Source organism: Mus pahari, chromosome 10 (assembly GCF_900095145.1).
Source record: "Mus pahari chromosome 10, PAHARI_EIJ_v1.1, whole genome shotgun sequence".
NCBI classification, from domain to species: Eukaryota; Metazoa; Chordata; class Mammalia; order Rodentia; family Muridae; genus Mus; species Mus pahari.
The window spans coordinates 39,423,094-39,445,940 of record NC_034599.1 but is presented as its reverse complement, the minus strand read 5'-3'; the positions used below and the strand labels follow the sequence as shown (position 1 = coordinate 39,445,940).

Here is a 22,847-nt window from a genome sequence, read left to right as displayed (position 1 = left end):
GTTATGAGCCACCATGTGGTTGCTGGGATTTGAACTCAGGACCTTTGGAAGAGCAGTCGGGTGCTCTTACCCACTGAGCCATCTCACCAGCCCTTTTCCCATTTTTCTAGACAGGCTTTTTCTGTAGAGCCTAGCCTGACCTGGAACTCTCTGTAGACCAGATTTAGCCTTGAATTCATGGAGATGTTTCTGCCTCCAGTGCTGGGATTTAAAGGTGTGTACACCACCACTCAACAAAAACAAAAGTTTTTAAAAAGTTAGCTAGAGGGGGGAAAAGAGACTGTGGGGCGGAGGGTGCAGTGTGTAGGTCTTGACTTCTCCTTAGCAAAGCTCCACAGCGGGGAAACCTCAACACCCGCCTTCGGAAGCTGGATGAGCTACAGGAATTCAGTGCCATTGTCCTGGCTGTGGCTGGCTTACAGCGCATGGGCTGGCAGAGCCGGGTGGGCCAGGTAGGAGCTGCCCTGTTCTCCTGTTCCGCTTGAATCTGCTTCTCTCCTGCCTTGGTTTCTTCTTGACCATTCTGCCAACAACACTACAAGCCAGAAGCCCAGGCTAAGGATATTGGGATTCGTTGCTGGACTTCCTACCTGTGCCTTCCCCAGGCTTCCTAGATTGGCAAACCCTAGTTCATTGCCTTTGAACACCCCCTATCCCACCATCTTGTCTGTCTCCACAGATCTTGCACCCAGAGGAATGCATGTATGCTGTGGGTCAGGTAAGTTTGCCTGGAGAGAACCTGGGTTCATAACCTTTGGCACCTGCTACCCATCAAATAAGATGTTTAGGGAAGGACAGGATTTGGCATGCATAAGACCCTGGGAAGCAGGTAGAGGGGTGTTTCCCATGTTTAGCTCCGTTACTGGAGATCAGGCCTGTTGTTCCTTTAGGGAGCTCTAGCTGTGGAAGTCCGAGCCAAGGACCAGGATATCTTGGACCTAGTGAGTGTGTTGCACGATCCTGAAACTCTGCTTCGCTGCATTGCTGAAAGGGCTTTTCTGAGGCACCTGGTAAGATGGGCTCCTCACATGGTGGTGTGGGGAACCAGGAAGGGCAGTAGGGAGATTTCTCAAGCACTCTGTATGTAATGTTTTATATGTATGGAGAGGACCTTGACCTGGCCCCTAAGAGGTCTGTGGTCAAAAGTGGTGTTAACGGCCCTTAGAGCTCAAAGGAACATATCATTGCAGGAAGGAGGCTGCAGCGTGCCAGTAGCAGTGCATACAGTGATGAAAGATGGGCAAGTAAGCTGGGAAAATAGATTGGGGGTGGGGAGGGAGGGAACTGTCATTTCCATGTGTACCCAAACATCTAAGTAACTTTCTTTAAATATACTGGTACCAACATTTTATTTCCTAGCTGTACCTGACTGGTGGAGTCTGGAGTCTAGATGGCTCAGATAGCATGCAAGAGACTATGCAGGCCACCATCCAGGTCCCTGTTCAGGTATTGACTGGGAGATGAGGGAGGAATAAATAGAACTGCTTGTAATCTTCCTCTCACCAAAACTGTAACCCATCATCCAGCAAGAAGATGGTCCAGAGGATGACCCACAGCTGGTTGGAATCACTGCCCGGAACATCCCGAGAGGAGCCCAGCTAGCTGCTGAGACCCTGGGCATCAGCCTGGCCAGCTTGCTGCTCAACAAAGGAGCAAAGAACATCCTGGATGTTGCACGGCAGCTTAATGATGTGCGCTAACTGGTCTGTAGGGCACAGGAACCCCGGCTGCCACTCCAGTGCCTACATCTGGCTTCCAAGTGCCCTGTGCTCCTCTACTAGGGGTGTTGATTATCCCAGGAAATCGAACCACGGGGTTGTTGAGACTTCCGCTTTGGAAGATGTGCCTCACCTTGGGGCCTCCATATCTGCCTTTCCCTCAGTAGTTGGGGGCTTCATCTCTTTAGAGAAAGTCCATGCCAATCTTTGAATGTAACCAATACCACTAATAAACCAGTTTAGAATGTGGTTCTTCTGATGGAGTTGGGGAAGATATGAATAAACCCAAAGCCCTTCTAAACTTGAATTGAGTTTCAGACCTTTCTTTTGTATAACATGCTGATTTGCCTCATGTTGTCAAAACAAAAAAACAAGAGAAACCAGCCTTCAATTCCTACAGCCTGTCTGTCTTCAGTCAACGGGATCTTCGTGGATTACATAGGCTTTTCCACTCCCACACTCAGCCTGCAGAAAGTAAGGGAAGTTACCTTATAGTCCCACTCCCTCCCAAGATGTGCCGTGCCAGGTACATGGCTCTATCACGGAGCTCTGTCTAGTCCCGGGACTATAGCATTCAACGTTAAATCAGACACTCCACTTTTGTTTTTTAAAAAACCAAACGATCCTTTAATAAAATTAGCCCATTAAATCTCCCCACTTAAGATTCTAAACTTGTAATAGCTGCAAAAATTCCAGTTCAGAAGCCAGAGGCTCAGTCCAGACAGGGATTCACCGGCTTGTGCTGGTATCTAGATGTTTGGGTTGTAGTTGAATCGCTGGGGAAGAGGGGATGGATGGCTAGGCCCGGCTGCCTGTCGCCTGCGGCAGGTATCCAACGCTTGTCCACAGGCCGGTAAGCGCCTCTGACCCTTGCCGGGAGGTATCCTGGAGAAACTGGGTTCACATTACAACGATTTTTCTCCCGGCCACACCACACCGGCCTACGAATGGCGACAGGGTCAACTGGTATGAGGCCAGCAACGGGGACACAGAATGAAACAAGTGATCCATTTCTCCTCCTCAAAGCCCGGCAATCAAGTCACTTCTCCAAGGTCCAGGCGAGGGCTAAGCACCAAGCTGAAGGAAAGACGCCGGGGCTGCAGCTGCGGAGGGACTAACCTTCAAGCCCACCGCGGCAGGACGTCAGAGCCAGAGGCCGAGACCTCGGGAAGGTGCCGCAGCCTCTCCGCACGGGGTCGTCGTCCACGACAGAGAATGGCGAAGCGATGTCACGAGCTCCGGGATGGGCAGGTGCCGCGGCGACCGTGCGGGGTGAGGGGAGAGAGGCGCGAGGGCGGAGAGGGGATGGGGACGCGGCGGGCCGCAGCCCGAAGTGGCTCAGCTCTTTCTGTGAGGGAGGTGGTGGCCCTGAAAAGGGCCTTTGTGGAGGTGTGGGGAGGGCTGGCTGGGCGGCCTCGGCGCGGGCTCCCTCAGTACTCCTGAGAGGCCTGGGAGGCCTTCTTGCCGACCGCCGGCGCCTTGGGCCCCACGGTGGCGCTGCTCTTCTTGGGCAGCAGCACGGCCTGGATGTTGGGCAGGACGCCGCCCTGCGCGATCGTCACGCCGCCCAGCAGCTTGTTGAGCTCCTCGTCGTTGCGGATGGCCAGCTGCAGGTGGCGCGGGATGATGCGCGTCTTCTTGTTGTCGCGGGCCGCGTTGCCCGCCAGCTCCAGGATCTCGGCAGTGAGGTACTCGAGCACGGCCGCCAGGTACACCGGTGCGCCTGCGCCCACGCGCTCGGCGTAGTGGCCTTTCCGCAGCAGCCGGTGCACGCGGCCTACCGGGAACTGAAGGCCGGCGCGTGAAGAGCGCGACTTGGCCTTGGCGCGGGCCTTGCCGCCGGTCTTGCCGCGTCCGGACATCGTGTACGAGGTAGAAGGGCTGCGAACGACGCCGAGGGAACACGAGCTACCAACCGCCGCAGTCAACTGTCGCCTCGCGCGGGCAAGCCGGCCCTTATAAACTCCCTGGACACGCCCCCGCGTTCGCCTGATTGGTTCCTTTTTTAATACCCACCTCTGGTTGGTTGCAATTAACCCTTCGGTGACGCGCCTTAGCAGAGAGAACGCGTCCAGTGATTGGTCCAATTTGAAAACCTTTTACCCGGGGAAGAAGACAAGGCGGAGAGGCCGCAAGCTGGCGGCTGCTCACCCGTGGAAAATGGCCAATCCATGTAGAGCGCGCGAAATTTAAACGCTACGGCGCGACAACAAAACCCGAAGACTAGAAGGGTGGAGCTTGGAGCTACCTCTACAGTTCCTGGGAAATTTGAGCTGGCCTATGGTTTTAAAGGAAAAGGAGCTACACTATAAGCAAACTCTCCTTCTAGGTTAGAGCACTTCCCACTCCCTCCTCTAATCTGGCAAACGGAGGGCTTATTTATTTGTTCATTATTATTTTTTAGGTTTTTCAAGACAGGGTTTTTCCGTATAGCCCTGGCTGTCCTGGATCTCACTCTGTAGACCAGGCTGGCCTTGAATTCAGAGATCTGCCTGCCTCTGCCTCCCAAGGGCAGGGACTAAAGGGGTGCACCACCACCATCTGGCTTTTGTTTGTTTGAGACAGGTTTTCTCTGAGTAGCCCTAACTGTCCTGGAACTCAGAGATTGGCCTGCTTCTGCCTTCCTAGTGCTAGAATTAAAGGGAGGGTTTAAAAGAAAAGAAATGAAACCTGGGAGTTTAATCCTATGCCAGAAAATGGAGCACTGTTATCCTTTATGCTATCACAAATTTGTGCTGCGATACTTATGCAACATGTTCTGTCTGGTCTTAGTTTGTGACAGGCCTTTTTTTGCAAGAAAGGGTCTGATGGAGCAGAGGTAGGTGTCCTATTGGAAAAAGTACCGACTCTAACCCTTCCAATCTATCCTAGAATGCCTATATAAAAAATAAATATACCAAGCTTGGCATATAGTTCAGTGGTAGAGCAGTTAAGTATAAGGAAGCCCTAGGGTTCAATCCTCAAGCATCTTTTTTTTTCTTTCCGAGACAGGGTTTCTCTGTGTAGCCCTGGCTGTCCTGGATCTCACTCTGTAGACCAGGCTAGTCTCGAACTCAGAAATCCACCTGCCTCTGCCAAGTGGCAGATTAAAATCCCAAGTGCTTTAATCCCAAATGCTGGGATTAAAGGCGTGTGCCACCACACCCAGCCTCAAGCATCTCAAAGGTTAAAAAGGACAGAGGGAGGAGTGGCTACACTTGAGTAAGTAAAAGGCAGTCCTTTATTGTCACCATTCTGAGCACAAGGCCCTGCCTCTGTGCTTCCTAATCAGAACACTTAATTTGATAGTCAAATGTGAGGTCACCTTGGAGTATATTGTCCAAACTCTAGCCCTAGCCCAGGTTCTCACTCAAAGTCCAGTGAATTCCTTTAGAATTAGCACTCGGAAAGTTGAGCTACGAATATTTGCATAATAGAGGCTTCATGCCCACCTGGTGAGTCTGCAGATGGGACAGAAAGGGAGGGCGGGCGTAGCAAGCTGAAGACAGCCATAGGCAAAGTCCAACTAGCGGACTTCAAGTCCACCAAGGTGTCCATCCAGGATGTCAGTAGTCACAGATGGCAGAAGCTGAGAACAAAAGTGTCAGCGAGGCCTGGACCAGAAGGCCGTCTCGGACCAGACAGAGGCTGGCCCTGGCTGAGGTCCAATGGAGACTGTGAGGTAACGGGTAGTTGTCAGGGAGCTCAGACATCATAGAAGAGTCGGACGAGTTGATAACGGATGGAGAAGGTGGCGGCGCTGCTCAGGACCTGGGAGAAGTGAACTGGAATTAGAAGCAAGGCCAACCAGAGATATGAACCCCATGGCATTGCTAAGCCCCACCCTGAGCTGTACCTGCAGGAGCAGCAGGAGCAGGGTGAGGTTTCTCTCATGTGTGGGCCCAAGGACTTTAAGTAGCAAGTTGATGAGGGTCATGTTGTTACACTCAGTGAAGGCACCGTCCTCACTCTCACCTCGGTGAACTGTCACTAACCGGAGGTTCTCTGCTACCTGCAGGGACCAGAAGTGAAGATGACTTCAGTTATGCAGATCTACTTCAGGAATAGGGATCTTCTTGATGTTCCCAAACTCCCCCTGGGCCTGAAAAGGCCTAGGTTTCTCTTTTCCCAAGTTAAGGATGGCGGCCTCAGGCCTTACCTCCTGTTACCTTGTTACCTTTAAAATAAAGGTGCCCAGGAAAGAGAGGCTCTTGGTCTTGAACTTGGAATAGCTCATCTCCAGTTTGCCTGTCTTTGCGTTGAGTCTGCAATGGGAAGATGATTTCATTTGACTGAATCAGAGAACTCTGCACCCTGGTTACTAAGAAGAGTACTGAGTACTTAGGTACTGGAGTTGGTTTCTGGCATACTGAGTACTTAGGTACTGGAGTTGGTTTCTGGCTCCGATGCTTACGCCCAGGTGGTCAGGACTGTTGTAAGCATTACACACTGTGTAAGTAAACGAGCTTTGTAAATTACAGTGAGCTACCCACATACAGTCAGCTCATCTTTCCCCTCACTTCTTACATAGGAAATGCATAGGTTGGCTTTAGCTATCCCAAGTCAAAAACTATTATGACCCTTGAAAGCCCCAGAGTGGCTACCTGGGCATTCGGTGTCGAGGGCAGGGGATGATATGAAAGAGCTGAGGCAGTGAGTAGAGGAAATTGAATACTTGTGGCATAAAGAAGAGCAGCATGGTCTTGCTGAAGTGTCCCAAGATTCCCACCACGGCAAAAGTCATGCCCGCAAAGTAACAGAAGGTATCTCCCACAAACACTTGAGATGGGTACCTGTATGGGAGAGAGGATTTCAGCCAATGGCAAGAGTTGTTACTGACTCTTTCTTTCAATCACTCACTCTCAGCAGCAGGCCAGTCTTAACCCTGAGTTCTAAAAGAAAGGCTGTTCCAGAAACTCTGTAGGCCCCAAGGCCCCCAACTCATCTATTCCTAGGGGCTGCACAGTATTTGTTCCCAACTCCTGCAGGGTAGGCAGCGATTCCACACCAGCACCAGGCTGCTGTGTAGCTCACTGAGCAAGCAGTCACCTATCATGTACAACGTCATGAATTTGATCCCCAGCACGAAGGTGTGCGGGTGGTGGGGTGAGGGGGTGGGATCTAATAGCAGCACATGCCTGTAATTCAAGACCAGCCTTGACAACATTGTAAGTTCAATGCCAGCTTGGGCAATTTAGCAAAACCCTATTCTGAAAAAAAAAAAAAAAAAAAAAGCTGAGGATAGAGCTAAAATCTAAAGTGCTTGCTTAGCATTAAGACCTCAGATTTAATACCCTGTTCATAAACACAAACACACACACCAGTCACACCAGTCAAATGCTTGTGCTCACACAGGAGTGGCAATAGAAGAGCCAGAGAATATCCAACAAAAGTACGCACAATTTTAGTCTCTTCATTAGAAGCTGGGTTATGTCAAGACCATCTCTGCCACATACACCAATCATTTTCTCTCTCATCCATAAGCCTACATACCAGTTATGGTACAGCAATCCCAAGGTGGTGAAAAAAAATGGTATCATGAAGTAGAGGGAAAAGACATGATCCTCTCGATAATCACCTTTGGGGCAAAGCAACCAGAAGGAAGTCAGAACCCGCACCCCGCTGTGTGCCTTGCTCTCATCTGGATCTAATTTATGTTCCCCGCCATTAGGAACACCCCACCTAAGTCACTTTCAAGACCAACTCTACCCCACCCTGCCCCCACTGGTCTCTAACTTCCTATGTAGCCAAGTCTGGTGGGCACCTCCCATGTGCTGGGATGACAGGTGCTTGCCACCATGCCCAGCTCTAACTTCCCCTTTCACATCACTCCCAATACACTCATCGCTTTCACTGACCTAAAAAAAAAAAAAAAAAAAAAAAAACCAGGCTAGAAAGATGGCTCAGTGGTTAACAGCACTAGCTGCTCTTTCAGAGGTCCTAAATTCAATTATTCAATTCTCAGCTCACAACCATCTATAACTGTAGTCTCATCAAATCCGATGACCTCTTCTAGTGTACAAATAAATGCACATGCAGATGAAACATCCCTCATACATAAATTTTTTTTTTTGTTGTTTTTTTCAAGACAGGGTTTCTCTGTGTAGCCTTGGCTGTCCTGGAACTCACTCTGTAGACCAGGCTGGCCTCAAACTCAGAAATCCGCCTGCCTCTNTCAAACTCAGAAATCCGCCTGCCTCTGCCTCCCTCTGCCTCCCCAGTGCTGGGATTAAAGGTGTGCGCCACCATGCCCAGCTACATAAAATTTTTTAAAAAACAAAACACAAAAACTAACCAAAAAGCTAGTGACTCCTAATATTCAGAAGACACAGGAATATCTCCTGGTACAAGACCAGCCTGGGCTACATAGTGAGTCCCAGGATAGCCAGGGGTATGGAGAGGAAGAGAGACAGAGACACAGAGAGGGACAGAGAAAACAACCGAAAACCTAGTGACTATCTTAAATGTGGTTTAAAAATTCCAGCTGGGATTTGATTGAATACCAGTTTTATTTCCTAGCTGTGTGAATTTGAATATGACACACTGAATTTTGGTAAGCTCCCATTTATCTGTCAAAAGATACTGCCAGTTATTTAATTTAAATAAGATAATGCTTTAAAAGTGCTTAGCTGCTGGACGGTGGTGACGCACACCTTTAATCCTAGTACACAGGAGGCAGAGGCAGGCGGATTTCTGAGTTCAAGACCAGCCTGGTCTACAGAGTGAGTTCAAGGATAGCCAGGGCTACACAGAGAAACCCTGTCTCGAAAAACCAAAAAATAAAAAAGGTGCTTAGCTTTAGCTGGGAGACAGAGGGAGGCACACATCCCATCCCTTTATTCTCAGAACTTGGAGCTCTGTGAGTTCCAGGGCAACGTGGTACAACCCTGTCTCAAAACAAAGTGCTTAGACTTAATAAGTACTTGTTGATGTCCAACACGACCAAAAATAACTAATACTCAAGCTTGGGCTTACATAGAAACTAAGACTTTGGAAATCATATACCAGAGGGAACCGTAAAACCTTTCAATCAAGGGATACTATGAGGGGCTTATTTTAGAATTTGTATTGGGTAATTTGGGAAGGGATGAAAGAAAGTGGACATGTGCTCCAAGCTGGGAGCACAGAAGGCCGAGTACATGAATAACTTTTTTTTTTTTTTTTAAGAGTAGGAGGAAGTCAGGTGTGGTGGTGCAGGCCTGCAATTCCAGCCCTTAGGAGACATAGGATGATCGTGAGGCCAGCCAAGGTTACATAGCAAGACTGTCTCAAGATAACAAAACAAAAGGCAGCAGGAAGAAATAAATTGTTATTGGAAAAAAGCTGTACCCTCTCGTTAGCTGAGGGACTGTGGTCATTTTTATATTGCTAAGTGTTCTGGGTCTGTCTGTTCTCTGACAGGGTTGGAAAGGTAAGGGTCTTTTCCCACTACGGCCAGGGAGCCATCCTATCTGTTGCTGCGGTTCTCTGAAGCTATTCATGTCCAATAGAAAATCATTGGTCTAGCTATTCATGACCATCAAGCTATAAGTGACAGCCATTACTGCCTTTTCTTTCTCATGCTTGATTCCTTATTGCTGTGTGCGAAGTAAATAGCTCCCATTCTAAAATCACCGTTGTCTTGTCATCCCCCCCCACACACACACAAACACACAAGGAACTCTCTAAATTTACACCAGGCAATTCTCTTGACACCCAGACTTCTCCTCCTCCTTATTCCCAATCTCACCTACCTTCTAGTTCCACCAGGTTGAAGACAATGATAGAAGCAGAGATGACTAGTGACTGACCAGCCTCTAGGCCATTAATGCCTGCCAGGATGTTGATGGCATTGGTACAGAACACTGCAAGCAGCCCCATGTAGACGTAGTACAGGATCCCTGGGGGACACAATGAGAAGTAGGATTTGGATTTGTTTGTTTGTTTGTTTACAGAACAGAGCACAGGATGAATGGAAAACCAGAAAGGATCCAAATAGCCAAGGCCTAGTAGCACAGGTCTATAATTCTAACTACTTGGAAGGCTGGGACAGGAGGATTACCTGTTTAAGGCCTGCCAGGGCTAAATAAGTTAAAGGCAATTTAGTGTGTGACTCTATTTTGCATTTTAAAGATTTATTTATTTATGTATATGTATTTGTTATTTTATGTACACACTGTAGCTGTACAGATAGTTGTGAGCTTCATCTGGTTGTTGGGAATTGAATTTAGGACCTCTGCTTACTCAGGTCAACCCTGGTCCCTCAGTCCCTGATTGCTCTGGCCCAAAGATTTATTTATTATTATAAATAAGTACACTATAGCTGTCTTCAGATGCACCAGAAGAGGGTATCAGATCTCATTATGGATGGTTGTGAGCCACCATGTGGTTGCTGGGATTTGAACTCCAGACCTTCGGAAGAGCAGTCAGTTCTCTTGCCCACTGAACCATCTCATCAGCCCTGTGACCCTGTTTTGTTTTCTTCTTTTTTTTTTCTTTTTAAATACAAAAGAGAGAAAGGAAAAGCTTTGATACTAAGTCTCAGTGCAAGCATCAAGCCCTTAGGTTCAATTCCTTGAAACAGGAAGGAAATAAGAGGTGGGGAAAGAAGGAGGGAAAAGAGAGAGAGTAGATACAAGGAGAGAAAAGAAATGGCTGATGAGGATATGGATCACCAGGAGGGGTCCTCTATTGGGACCTCAGAGGCAAGGGTACCAGAAAGTAGGTGCCACAGGGGCAGTAGTGGTAGGGCTACTCACCCAAGTCCAAATGCAGGCCCAGAATCCAGCGGAAGGGCTTGGGCACCACGATGGTTGTATTGCCAAAGTTAGTGAAATAGACCATGAGGAGAGGTAGTGAGGCAGCTGTGGGCAGCAGCAGCTTGTGGCGCCATCGCAGATTGAGGACGTCATCGGCAAACCCCAGGAAGATCATGCAGCAGATGGCAAGGAGGGCACCTATCAGGGCCACAAACTGGGGGAGACGTGGGCACGTAATGACCTACTTCTACTCTGTCTTTCAAGAATTCCTGTCTTTTCCATTTTTTTTTTTTTTTTCGGAGTTGGGGATTGAACCCGGGGCCTTGCACATACTCACATACTGGGAAAGCGCTCTACCACCGAGCTATATCACCAGTCCAAGAATTCCTGTCTCTATGGAGCCACAAGCATTCTTATCCCAAATCCAAATAACCCCAACTCAAGTGCCCGGCCCCGGCCAGCCCGCGAATTACTTCCCCACTAGCGCACTTACTTCATGGTGGGGGAATGCCTTACACTGCTCCTCCACGAAGCAGTTCAGGAAGGGGAAAGGGATGAAGCAGAAGAGGATGATAAGGAAAACTGCACCGCTGATCACTCCCTGGGACTCTGGGCTGCGGCCCAGAGGGAAGGGGTGGAGGAGGAAGAAGAAAGGGGCGTGGTCACTCACAATAGTAGGGGTTCCAGTAAACTAAAGTGGCCTTCTTCCCAGGATTTTGTTTGTTGGGGAGTAGGGAGAGTGTGCACAGAGTGTTTACCTACCCCTCTACAACTCCTGACACCCAACAGTTGCATTCCGTCCTTCCCAGGATAGACAACTCTAATGACCTCCCAGAGTTCTGGGTGCCCAGGTTAGCTCTCCGGTCAGTGCAAAGCCAAGCACCTCAGTCCTCGCCCCTGTCCTGTGCAACCCTGCCTCCCCCGCCCAGCCCAGGACACTCGCGTGCGGTTACTCACATCTGCTGCTGGCTGAGCTTGTTGAGGTCCTGGCCACAGAGGCGCGCGGCGATAAAGTGGCTACGGAAGGCAGGGATGAGGGTGACGGTAGCCACAAATCCCAAGAGCGAGCCGATCAAATTCACCAGCAGGGGCAGCGGCAGGGGCAACTCCGGGAAGGCCCACATGGTGACCCTCCGGTGGCCGCCGCTCCGCCGCCTACTCAGCTAACTGGTAAGCCGGGAACAATCCCGAGGCCTCGGCAGCCGGCAGTGCGGCTCCCTACACGCAGAGGACTCCGGAGCCAGCGGGAACAAAACCCAGCTAGGACCTGACCCTCCCTCCTGACCAGCAAGAAGCTCTTAGGAAGCAACCTCGGCTCTGCCCCGTTGCACCTACCCATTGTTTCCACCCGGATCTTAATTGCGAAAGAACGATCGCTGCTGAAGACCGAAGCACCATTTTTAAAACGGGCACCGGAACCGGACCGGTGGAGTTATATTAAACAAAGCTTTAGTTCTAAAAGAGCGGTACCATTAGCGTTGTGGAAACTCAACTGAAGAAAATACAAGAAAAGTGGATACTCTCGAAACAATCATATTGTGCAGCTCAGAGTGGAAATAGGCTTTGCCCAGTTCCAACATGAACGCTTCCTCGTACCACGTGGCTGACACCGCTTGTTCTGTGGTTCCACGTCGTCTCCCTCGCAGGTCGGGTTTAAAGGGCTAGCAGCCTGAGCTTAGTCTGGGATGCCCTGGGGCTGGAAATATGGCTACTGAGAGCAGGCCGTGGTCAGGAGGGATGAGAGTGTGGAAGCACACCCGCTCTTTGCAGGAAAACTGGTGCCGATGTAAACACTGGTTCCAGAAACCCAGGCACAACCTGGAGGGCTTTTAAAAACTGGGAAGCTCAGACACCCGAAAAGCCCCTCCCGCTCTTTTTCTTGTTCATGATCCAGGTACTTTTCCCACAACCCACCCACCTTCTGCCTCCGCTATCCCGTTGTTGCTGGGCAATCAACGGCTGCATTTCTCCAGGAGAGAACTGTTTGAGCGTTCAGATCTTCGATTTAAGCAGGGACTTGAACTTGATGTTGGATCACAGCCCTGTGCCAAAGCTCTCCAAACAGAGAGACAGAAATCGAAGCATTGCAGGAGGGCTTGCCCATACCTCCAGTGAGCTCGTGGCTCTCCTCCCAGTCAAGTTTCTTCCTCCCAGTCACTTGCTTTTTGACACCTGTACTCGCTAGTAGCACAGCAGTTCACTGAAATATTGATCCCTTAGGTGGCAAATGTTTTCCTCAGAGAGGAAACCACCACAGAGAGTTAGGGAGTTGACAATAACATGGCGTTTTGTCCGTTCCCTTTTGAATACATCATACTCCTAGAATCAGGATGAAGTTGACACTTCTTAGGTCAAAGATAGTCGTTCCTTTTTCTCAAAATCAGGTAAGAAATGTCCATTCAACTTGGAGATGGCTCTTAGTAACACTAAAAGCCCCATCTATGTCACAAATACACTTTACTGGATAGTATAGTAAGTTTTGTTTTTCTCTGTGTGTGTAACACATGCAAGCCAACATCAGGGAGGCAAATGTTTTCCTTTCCTCTGGTGTCCCCTGAGGCATAGGACACAAAGAGACCTGTGTACCAGGCATCGTCAAGCATGATGAGTGAGGAAAAGAGAGAGAGAGAGAGAGAGAGAGAGAGAGAGAGAGAGAGAGAGAGAGAGAGAGAGATTAGCTTACAACATTTCCATAGTTGGAGGGGAAGGGTCTTCCAAACAGGGAGGTTTGGATACACAGGAGCAGGTGGGGAGGAGGAGCTCTTGAAATCCCCAGAGGAGGGAGCATTCAGCTATCCTGTTGATAGCTGAAGTAGGCTGAGACTCCCTGGAGGTGTGAGGGACAGTCTGTATATTTCTTATTTTTATTTATTTTCTTTCTTTCTTTTTTTTTTTTTTTAAAGATTTATTTATTTATTATATGTAAGTACACTGTAGCTGTCTTCAGACACTCCAGAAGAGGGAGTCAGATCCTGTTAAGGATGGTTGTGAGCCACCATGTGGTTGCTGGGATCCAAACTCTGCACCTTTGGAAGAGCAGTCGGATGCTCTTACCCAGTGAGCCATCTCACCAGCCCTATTTATTATTATTATTATTATTATTATTACTATTATTTTTATTTGGAGGCTAATTCTAATCAAGCTTCTTTTCCAAGCTGGCTTAAGCCCTAAAATCTTTTGTTTCTTTCTTCTCAGAGATCACTATCTCATCCACCAGCCACCTAGGAGGGGTGAGAACTTGTTTAAAGACCAGGCACTAGGGATTCATATGCCTGGATCATCAGAAGAGGTTATGTGGATATTTGTTGTATAATCTGAATCACTTTGCTCCCGGGGTGATAGTGCTCCACCTGGCTCGCTTGGAATTTTGTGTCTTTGCTGGCAATGGTTGAGAGGATGGGCCTGGATCCTGAAATGTCATCTCTGGGACTCCCGAATCTGCTGAGTTGCCGTTTTTTCCCTGTGCCGAGCAGAGAGCACACAACTCAGCAGTCTTGAGTGCCTCCCAGCTAGCAAGGCCAACAACCTATTATTAAATCAACTGCCTGACAAAGCCTAGCCCTGTTTCCGCCAGTGTAAAAGGACCCTGAGAGAGCTCTGCAGAGTCTGAGGCAAGGCCTACCTGTGTGGCCCTGTCCTTCCCCTCTGCCCTCTCTACTTTCATTCTGACTACCAAAAGTCATCAACTGGAAGTAAAACCTAACCTTGTCCAGTCCTGTGGGCTGACATGATTTTTGAGAAGTGGAAAATAATGTAGAGAGTCGTAGTGGCCACTTGATTGGTCTAGAACTCACTATTTAGAGCAGCTTGAGCATGAACTTGTGGCAATCCTCCTGCCTCTCCCTGTATTATACACATCATCACACCTAGAGTCCTGGTCCTTTTTTTTTTTTAAAGATTTATTTTATGGAAATGAGTGCTCTATCTGTATGTACACCTACATGCCAGAAGAGGGCATCAGATCCCAGGATAGATAGCTGTGAGCCACCATGTGGTTGCTGGGAATTGAACTCAGGACCTCTGGAAGAGTAGACAGTGCTCTCAACCACTGAGCCATCTCCCCAGCCCCCACATCCTGCTTCATAAACTTGACTGACAACAGGAATTCTAGAGAAGTTGAAAAAGATGACCAGACATTTCTGAACAGGGCAGAGATTCCAAATATTACTACAAATAAAAGAAGAAATGTATGGATTCAAATGATACTGTTTTTCCTCTTTCAAGAGCTAGGTCATGAGCCGGGTGTGGTGGCGCACACCTTTAGTCCCAGCACTCAGGAGGCAGAGGCAGGCAGATTTCTGAGTTCAAGGCCAGCCTGGTTTACAGAGTGAGTTCCAGGAGAGCCAGGACTATCCAGAGAAACCCTGTCTCGAAAAAANAAANAAAAAAAAAAAAAAAAAAAAAGCTAGGTCAAAACGAATGTTAACATAAGGTCATCCTGAAATTTCAAATGAGTGGTAATCATTAACTCAGTTTTATACAGCTCATGATATTTGGTCCTAATGTTCCCTTTGTAGTTGATGTCTTCTCTGATTTCATTTTTGTTTGTTGTTTGTTTGAGCCTGGGTCTCTCTATGTAGTTTAAATTGGTCTTGAACTCAAACTCTCCTGCCTCTGCTTCCCATGGGCATACTGAGATTATAGGTGCCAGCCACCATGCCCTGTCCAAGGGGAAACTAGCTCCTGCGGCTATCTGAGCCTCAGTCACTGAGGTACTAACGTCAGTAGGTCTCCTGTTTTCTTTTTTCCTTTCTTCCTTTTTGAAAGATTTTATTTATTTTATGTATATAAGTACACTGTAGTTGTCCTTCAGACACACCAAAAAAGGGCATCAGATCCCATTACGAATGGCTGGGAGCCACCATATGGTTGCTGGGATTTGAACTCAGGACCTCTGGAAGAGCAGTTGGTGCTCTTAACCGCTGAGCCATCTCCCCAGCCTAAATAGGTCTCCTTGATACAGCCTTTCTCTCTCTTTTTGCAGTGCTGGGGGCAGAACCAAGGGTCTCATGTATGTTAGGTCAGGCATCTCCCACTGAGTTATATCCCAAACTCTATTGAGTCAGGCATCTACCCCTGAGCTCTATCCTAAGCCCTATCGGACTTTTTCATTGAGACACCTTAAGAGTGGTTCTTACATATCCTGGGCTGAGCTTGAATTTACTAAGTAGTCCATATGGCCAGCCTGACCTTGAACCCCTGATCTTTCTACCTTGTTTCCCCTTGTCCTTTGGGTACCACCATGCCTAGTTTATGTGACGCTGGGGGTCAAACTCAGGACTTTGTTTCTGCTAAGCCAGCACTTTACCAATTGAGCTAGGCTCCAAGCTCCTAGATAACTGAGGTAGGGGTAGGTGCTACACCCTTTCAATCCCAGCACTTGAGAGGCAGAGGCAGGAGGATCTCTATGAGGTCAAGGGCAGCCTGATCTACATAGTGAGTTCCAAGCCAGCCAGTGAGACCCTGTTCCAGAAAACAAAAACAAAACAAGAAAAACATGACAACTGGCAAATCTCTACGGTGTAAGTGATGTAGGGAGCACAATGATAAGAAGAACTGAGTTGCTTCCTTCAAAGAATAATTCAGCATAATTAAGATACATTCATTGAGAATGAGGGAAGAAAAAAAAAAAAGAGAATGAGGGAAGAGAGATGGTTGGGACATCATTTCTATTCTGAGTTTCCTGCTGAGTTAAACAAAGCACTCATATTAACACTCAGCTAAGCCGTAAAAGCAAAATGAAATAAGTACCCAAAGGCTAAGTAATTGGTGGAAGAGAGATGTGGAAACCAGGGAGATCCAGCTGGATCTGGAAGAACAGGACCAAGTGTCCAGTGAAAAAGTTGAAGAAATAAACCTAAGATTGTAGAGAACTGATTCTTTTTTTTTTTTTTCTTTGACACAAGGTGTTAATGTCTAGCTTTAACTGGCCTAGAACTCATTACGTAGACCAGGCTGCCTTCCAGTAATAGAGATCAGTCTGCCTCTGCCCCCTCCCTGACCAAGCTCTGGAACTAAAGGGATACACCACCATGCCGGGCTTTCCTATATATTCCAGGCTGACCTTGAATTCACAGTCCTCACTTAGCCTTCATAGAGCTGGGTGGACAGGTGAGCCCTCCCGCTCACTACCAGAGAAGAACCAGAGTTCCTCAGGAAGGATTCTTGGTGGAGAAGAACCTTGCATTACAACAATTTCTTGCATTACTGGGTTCCTTGAACATGGATTTTCTTCCAGCTGACTCTTTTCTCCTAGGTTATTTCCCAGAGTTCTTGCCTTCCTTCGCTCCATGTCTTCTGTTCCTAGATTAATGATGGAGATTCTAGGGATCTCCATTAGTTTTGGAGCTCGCTGTAGACAGTTAGGGTCACAGCAATGTTGCCTTACAATCTCACCTCTGTTTATCACCCCTTGCAGTAAAATCAGGCTATCTCAAGCTATATATACCCTTTCCTCTTCTAGATCAGACAGCTCTGTTGCTGACAGCCATTTTTTTTTTTTTACCTAAAAAAAAAAAAGTATTGTAAAATATTGTTTGCTCTCATGGGCTTGTTCCTTAGACAAATGGATTTGAAAGATATTTAACATCTCATCTTATCTTGTGTGCAGAAGAAATTGTGTCAGACACCTCACCATATGTCTCTTGGGAAACAGAATTGCTCCTAATCTTTTTTATAGATACCGTCCGTCCCCTGTCCCCGAGAAACAAAGATGAGCTCCAGTCTTAGAAGGATATAGAGCAAAGGGTGCATCCCGCGGTTGTAAGCTGTGCAGTCTTCCTGGAACACCATTTCTCCGGAGCTGGCTGAGATATCACATATTTGGTGTGTGGGGGTGGGGTTTGCTTGTGATGAGGTCTCACCCAGGTTGGTTTCAAACTCCTTGGCAAAGGTATCACCCTGTTTCAGCCTCCTAAGTAGCTAGGACGACAGTCAGGTGGCACTACACGGGATGCCACATATTTGGATGAGAGACTTTTGACCAAATCTATTGATAGTCCAGTGCTACAATGCCAGCTCCCTTTTCATTACCATCTACACGTGCTCCACAGACAGGAGCTGTTACTATGGAAATGTATTATTTTTAAAAACAGACTCAGCCTTGGGCTTGGGAAATATCTCGAGAACAAACCCACGCAAGCAAGGTTAATAGGGGGGTTCCTGAATCCTAACTCCAAGGGGAAGGAGGACAATGGTAGTGTTCTATTCTCAACCTTTATCAGGTTAAGCTTTATTTTTCTCGCCGTTGATATTAGCTGGGTTTTGTAAGGCACCTCTATCTGGGAGGGATACCTTACTCCCTCTTTACCTGGTGCCTAGCTTCAGTCAAGGAGTAAGATCACAAGCTGCTGAGCCAGGAGGTGTTGAAAGTGAGTGGTGATTTCCACAGGGACTAACTCATTTTTAACCCACAGGCGTCCAACCCATAGAAATCTAAGAATCGTAGGGAAAACCAAGAATGTATCTCAGATAAGTGAAGTTCCCTTGCCTGGTATTGAAGGGGTGCACAGGGATTTCAGGACCGGGCGGGACAGTTAAAGACTCCGCCTATTCTCATCCCGGAATCCTCTACGTGTGCAACTCAACCCTCCCCCACTCCACCCTCCTCTAGCTCTGAGCGGCGGGTTAGCACGGCCCCGCCCGGTGAGGGCGCGGCTCCTTTAAGGGCGGGTGGGGGCGGGGCGCCGGCGGTGTTGTCAGTGTCAGTTCTGCGCACGCAGCCCTCCCGGAGCCGGTGCTGGCCCGCTGGCCCGCGAGCCCCGGTGTCTCCGCAGGCTGGTCCCTGCTCGGGTCCGGCGGCGCCCCACGCCGTGGGAGGAGTCGGGTGCTAGCTGGAACCTAGCTGGGGTCACACCGCAGTTGCTAGGGATCCGGATCTCCGGCTACGGAGACAGAGCTCGAGCATCGCGACCCCGGAGGACCTCTTCTCTATCCGTGGCACCCACTGGTCCTGGGATCTCGGCGGCGCCGGAGAGCCTCGGAGCCCGCGCGCTCAGCCCCGGGGGAGCTCGCCCACGCCCCACGGTCCATCCGGGCCATGCTCCCCCGGGGCAGCGGCTGAACCCGAGCCGGGACCCGAGCCCGCGGGAGCATGGATCCGGACTGGGGGCAGCGGGATGTGGGCTGGGCGGCCCTGCTGGTCCTCTTCGCCGCCTCGCTGATCACGGTACTGGGCTGGATGCTGCAGTATGCCCGGGGTTTGTGGCTGTCGCGGGCCGATGGGGGCCGAGACTCCCGACCCGCCTCAGCTGCTGAGCCCTGGGGTTCACTGCGCGAGCTGGGTGTGTGGCGTTCGCTGCTGCGTTTGCGGGCGACCCGGACCAGTACCCCCGAGGAAGCCGGCGTACGGGGCCTCCTGGCTTCGCTCTTTGCCTTCAGGTCTTTCCGGGAGAACTGGCAACGGGCTTGGGTGCGAGCCTTGAATGAGCAGGCCTGCAGGGACGGGGTGAGTTGCACTGAGCCCCCGTGTCGTCCCTTCAGCTTTGCCTTCTAGGGAAGAGCTCATGTTAGGAGGGCTGGGTTAGAGCTGGGGATCGACTGGAGAACCCTCCAGCTTTCTCTTTCAGATCAGAGAAGAGCGTGCAGGTTAGACTGGGGCTTGTAAGGAAGTCCAGTTATGTACCAGATTTTCTATTTTTGTGAGCAAGGTACTTACTCTGGTTCTAAACCCAGCACAAGTTACTGTTCTCATAGCAACGCTAATCCGTGTGCCTTAGGGCACTTCCGCCTAGACTGGACTGGTTGGGCTAAGGGAGACAGGTGCACCTGCAGAAGGAATTTGCCTGGTCCTCATGCCACCACACCCCGTTAAGATTTCACCAGGCTCCCAAACCCTGGTGGTCAGGTAGAGCCCCCACGGTAACTGAATCATCTCTCCATATTCCAGTAATTTCACTACTACAGTCCTCCAGGCTGGCCTGCAGTGTAGTGTTAAGGGAAAGGAGTTTAGTTAAAGGGCCTATTGATAACCTGCGTCCTTTCTAATAAATGAACTTGGGCTGCCCCTCCAGGGTCGCTCATAATCCAGCACAGGCAGCTACCTCCACCCGTTGCACCCTGGGCATCTGGCCTCCCAGGAAGTGGGCAGGACACAGAGTCATGAGACTGAGGCTGGGTGGAAGGCAGAGGTCTCCCTTTCCTGGACCATTTCCTTTCCTGGCCATCAGACTATCAGCTCCCTGTGCAGAGGTCTTTTCTCTGTCTCCAGCCATAGGAGCCTGGAGGCTTTGCCCTATGAATCCAGATGCCTAGAAACTCAAGTGCCCCCAAGAAGTTCTCCTGTTTCCTCTTCCCAGCTGGGCAGAGGAAAGCCAGACGACATCTACATTGACCCTACCCCTCCAACCTGGCTCTTCCTGTACCTTGTCCCCGGGACAGCTGACTCAGCTGGACATTGGCCTCTCCTGCAGGGGGAGGAGAGAGAGAGTAGCTAAGCACTCATCTCCCCAGTTGGCATGACTTTTGAAGAAGAAAGCTGCCACCGCAGGGACGTTTGCTAGAGAAAGTGATTGAGTTCCGTGCATTTTGTTTTCTCCATCTCAAGCCTGCAGGACATATCCAACCCAGGCTGTGCCCCCTCCTCAGTTCTTCTACCCAGCTTTCCACTGCTGTAGAAGAATTAGGGAGTGGCTCTTTTGAGAGCTAAGCTAATCGGCTTTCTGCTCCCTAATACTCCTGCTGTCCACCCTAAGGAATTATCTAGGCCTGGGACCCCTGATCCCTCACTCTGAACTCGCTTCTCTTCCTAGCACTTCTGATGGAGTTTCCTGGAGACGTGATAAGTTAGTCTTTACTTCTATGAACTTAAGCAGTGTGATACGATCGATACCTTTGACCATTCATATCCTGTTTGTTTGGGAAAAGGCTTAGCCTTATTTCTTCATCTTATTTCATAGCACATGACACAACTATTTCACTTCAGCCTTGCCCAGCTACAGATAGCAATGAACATGTCAATTTCTTCTTGTAGTTGTCATTTACCTCTATTGTGATTACAATGAACAATTAGGTGGAGGGGTGAAGAGGGAAAACAGGGAGAACAGAGAGGTTCCTGGGATTTGAAGAATTATCCAAGGTTCAAAGGCAAGCTGGCCTGTAAGGTAGTCTAACTTCCAGGTTCTCAGCAGCCCCTAGAAGCTGCAGATCCCTGGAGATAGTGGGGCTGGAGGGAAAACCTTCTGTCTTAAAGTGTTGAGCCAAGAAGGGGCCAGAGGCCAGCCTGTAGCTGAGGCCTCTGCAGTGCTAGAATCCAGCCAGCAATTGGGCAGACCAGCCCTGCAGGGGACAGCTCCAGGGACTTGATCTTGTGCCCACATTACTTCCTCAGAGCTCCATCCAAATCGCCTTTGAGGAGATACCCCAACTCCCACCAAGAGCCAGCATCAGTCATGTGACCTGCGTTGACCAATCAGAGCGTACCATGGTAAGGGTCTGGTGGGCACTACAAGATGGGTCTGACCCCAAGGTTCCTTTTAGTCTGAGGGTTCTTAATTTGGAGTTTCTGTGTGTTTTAAGGACCTAAGGATTTGTTTCAGGAGGTTTGAGAATCTCACTGCAGTGATAGGCAAAGTAAGTGTGTGTGTGTGTGTGTGTGTGTGTGTGTGTGTGTGGTCTGTTTTCTAGGAAGAGAAGAGTTTCTGTCTTTGTTTTGTTTTGAGACAGGGTTTTTCTGTGTAGGTCTGCTTGTCCTGGAATTCACTCTGTAGACGAGGCTGGCCTTAAACTCAAGAAATCTGCCTGCCTCTGCCTCTAGAGTACTAGGATTAAAGGTGTGAGCCACCACCCCACGGCTGAGATTTTTGCTTTTGTCTAATTCATTGAGAAGCTTAGGGCCCCCAAAGGAACATCATCCCAAGGATGACAGAAGTGGGGAAGGGCAGAGCCAGGTGGGTGTCCTCCTCAATGCCTGACACTGTTCCCTGTTTCAGGTGCTGCACTGCCAGCTCTCTGCTGAGGAGGTGCGCTTCCCTATCTCTGTGACCCAGCAGTCCCCCGCTGCCGTCTCCATGGAGACCTACCACGTCACTCTGACACTGCCACCAACACAGGTGGAGGGAAATGGGGGAAACTGAGTTGGGCAGAGGGCGGTTGAGTTGGCTCAGCATTTTCTCTCTGGTTCCTCTCTACATTGGATTCGGGAAGGAGGGGTCTGGAGGAGTTAGCTGGGTGGGTGGGGGGGTGGTCCTGAAAAAAAACGGGGTAGATCACACTAATCCTTCAGTTCTTGACTCTAGTTGGAAGTCAGCCTGGAGGAAATCCCTGATGAGGGGCTGCTGGTGTCCTGGGCCTTCACTGACCGCCCAGAACTCAGCCTAAAGGTGCTTCCCAAGTTGCAGACTAGGGAGGTAAGAAGGGGGCAGTAGAGGAGAGACTGAACTGGCAGTGGAGCAGGGCGGAGGCTCCACTTCTTCTCCTCTCTACAGAGAGATGAGGAACAACCAGAGCTCTCAACAGTTGAGGAACTGATCAAGGACGCTATAGTCAGCACTCAGCCCGCCATGATGGTCAACCTCAGGGCCTGCTCTGCCCCAGGAGGCCTGGTGAGTGGGCCCCCAAAGGAAAGTTTTGCGTGTACCCCATCTCCAAGTTACTATATCAGGGTTATTTCTCTTTTTACTCCCCTTTGCTCTTAGGTACCCAGTGAGAAGCCACCCACGATGTCCCAGGCCCAGCCATCCATCCCCAGACCTACCCGATTATTCTTACGGCAGCTTCGAGCATCTCACCTGGGAAGTGAGCTAGGAGGTGAGAATTCCGCTGCCCTTGCCATAGGCATAGGCAACCCCTTCCCCCTCTGCCCAAGACACGGCTCCTCTATTCCGCAGACTTGGTTTCTTCCATCTGAGCATCCTCTAAGCTCTGTTTTCCTTACAGGTACTGAGGAGCTGTGCTGTGCCGCTGAGCTTGACAACCCCATGCAACAAAAGTGGACCAAACCCATGAGGGCAGGCCCCGAGGTGGAATGGACTGAGGACCTAGCTCTGTAAGTCACACTCTGCCCCCTCCCCTCTGTCCCCGTGGGCAGCCAGGATGAAGAGACCTTTCCAAGCCCTGGCATGAGGGCGTCAGCCTTGCTCTCAGTAGCCTGTGGTGTGGACCCCCACTGTATGCCAGGCCCTGGGGACACAGACTAGGAGTAGATACAGCCCTACCTCTGGGTGGATGGCAGGCTCGAAGCAGAGACGCAGGGAAGATAGGACAAATTTGCCAGTTGAGATTGGTGCACAGCATGCCGTGGGGGTGCTTTGGTAGGGGAGATGAATTCTCAAAAATAGACTAACGAGCCGGGCATGGTGGCACACGCCTTTAATCAGCATTCAGGAGGCAGAGGCAGGTGGATTTCTGAGTTTGAGGCCAGCCTGGTCTACAAAGTGAGTTCCAGGTCAGCCAGGGCTATACAGACAAACCCTGT

The 22,847-nt window shown here is 49.6% G+C and overlaps 4 protein-coding genes across 8 annotated transcripts in view; 2 read left to right on the top strand and 2 right to left on the bottom strand.

The window, feature by feature from the left end:
* The window catches only part of Hmbs (hydroxymethylbilane synthase), a 7,903-nt gene extending 5,878 nt beyond the window's left edge, over nucleotides 1-2,025 (top strand). Inside the window, exons 9-14 of the mRNA XM_021206693.1 lie at nucleotides 339-452; nucleotides 680-718; nucleotides 891-1,010; nucleotides 1,191-1,244; nucleotides 1,360-1,446; nucleotides 1,527-2,025. Coding sequence (XP_021062352.1) covers nucleotides 339-452; nucleotides 680-718; nucleotides 891-1,010; nucleotides 1,191-1,244; nucleotides 1,360-1,446; nucleotides 1,527-1,700 — 588 coding nt within the window. The 3' untranslated portion in view covers nucleotides 1,701-2,025. The remainder of the gene's footprint in view (nucleotides 1-338; nucleotides 453-679; nucleotides 719-890; nucleotides 1,011-1,190; nucleotides 1,245-1,359; nucleotides 1,447-1,526) is intronic.
* A 300-nt stretch (nucleotides 2,026-2,325) lies between these two features.
* Nucleotides 2,326-3,642, bottom strand: LOC110327955 (histone H2AX). The gene has a single exon (XM_021207271.2). The coding sequence runs from the start codon at nucleotides 3,578-3,580 to the stop codon at nucleotides 3,149-3,151; it is 432 nt and encodes a 143-aa protein (XP_021062930.1). The 5' UTR covers nucleotides 3,581-3,642; the 3' UTR covers nucleotides 2,326-3,148.
* A 1,279-nt stretch (nucleotides 3,643-4,921) lies between these two features.
* On the bottom strand, nucleotides 4,922-12,211 carry Dpagt1 (dolichyl-phosphate N-acetylglucosaminephosphotransferase 1). Of its 4 annotated transcripts, none has more exons than XM_029543782.1 (9): nucleotides 11,393-12,211; nucleotides 10,929-11,049; nucleotides 10,436-10,649; nucleotides 9,431-9,577; nucleotides 7,191-7,275; nucleotides 6,373-6,490; nucleotides 5,867-5,962; nucleotides 5,554-5,709; nucleotides 4,922-5,468 (listed from the first exon to the last, which is right to left on the bottom strand). In XM_029543782.1, the coding sequence occupies exons 1-9, from the start codon at nucleotides 11,557-11,559 to the stop codon at nucleotides 5,403-5,405; spliced, it is 1,170 nt and encodes a 389-aa protein (XP_029399642.1). In that variant the 5' UTR covers nucleotides 11,560-12,211; the 3' UTR covers nucleotides 4,922-5,402. The 4 variants fall into 4 exon arrangements, with proteins under 4 accessions (XP_029399642.1, XP_021062337.1, XP_029399644.1 ...); XM_021206678.2 differs by having other exon boundaries at nucleotides 5,875-5,962; nucleotides 6,302-6,490; nucleotides 11,393-12,206; XM_029543784.1 differs by lacking the exon at nucleotides 10,929-11,049 and having other exon boundaries at nucleotides 5,875-5,962; nucleotides 6,302-6,490; nucleotides 11,393-11,447.
* A 5,911-nt stretch (nucleotides 12,212-18,122) lies between these two features.
* Nucleotides 18,123-22,847, top strand: part of C2cd2l (C2CD2 like) — an 11,277-nt gene continuing 6,552 nt past the window's right edge. The window contains exons 1-7 of one of the 2 annotated variants that reach the window (XM_021206439.1): nucleotides 18,123-18,881; nucleotides 20,763-20,858; nucleotides 21,364-21,483; nucleotides 21,670-21,780; nucleotides 21,859-21,975; nucleotides 22,069-22,180; nucleotides 22,310-22,418. In XM_021206439.1, coding sequence (XP_021062098.1) covers nucleotides 18,528-18,881; nucleotides 20,763-20,858; nucleotides 21,364-21,483; nucleotides 21,670-21,780; nucleotides 21,859-21,975; nucleotides 22,069-22,180; nucleotides 22,310-22,418 — 1,019 coding nt within the window. In that variant the 5' untranslated portion in view covers nucleotides 18,123-18,527. The remainder of the gene's footprint in view (nucleotides 18,882-20,762; nucleotides 20,859-21,363; nucleotides 21,484-21,669; nucleotides 21,781-21,858; nucleotides 21,976-22,068; nucleotides 22,181-22,309; nucleotides 22,419-22,847) is intronic. The other variant, XM_021206438.2, reaches the window with a different exon arrangement.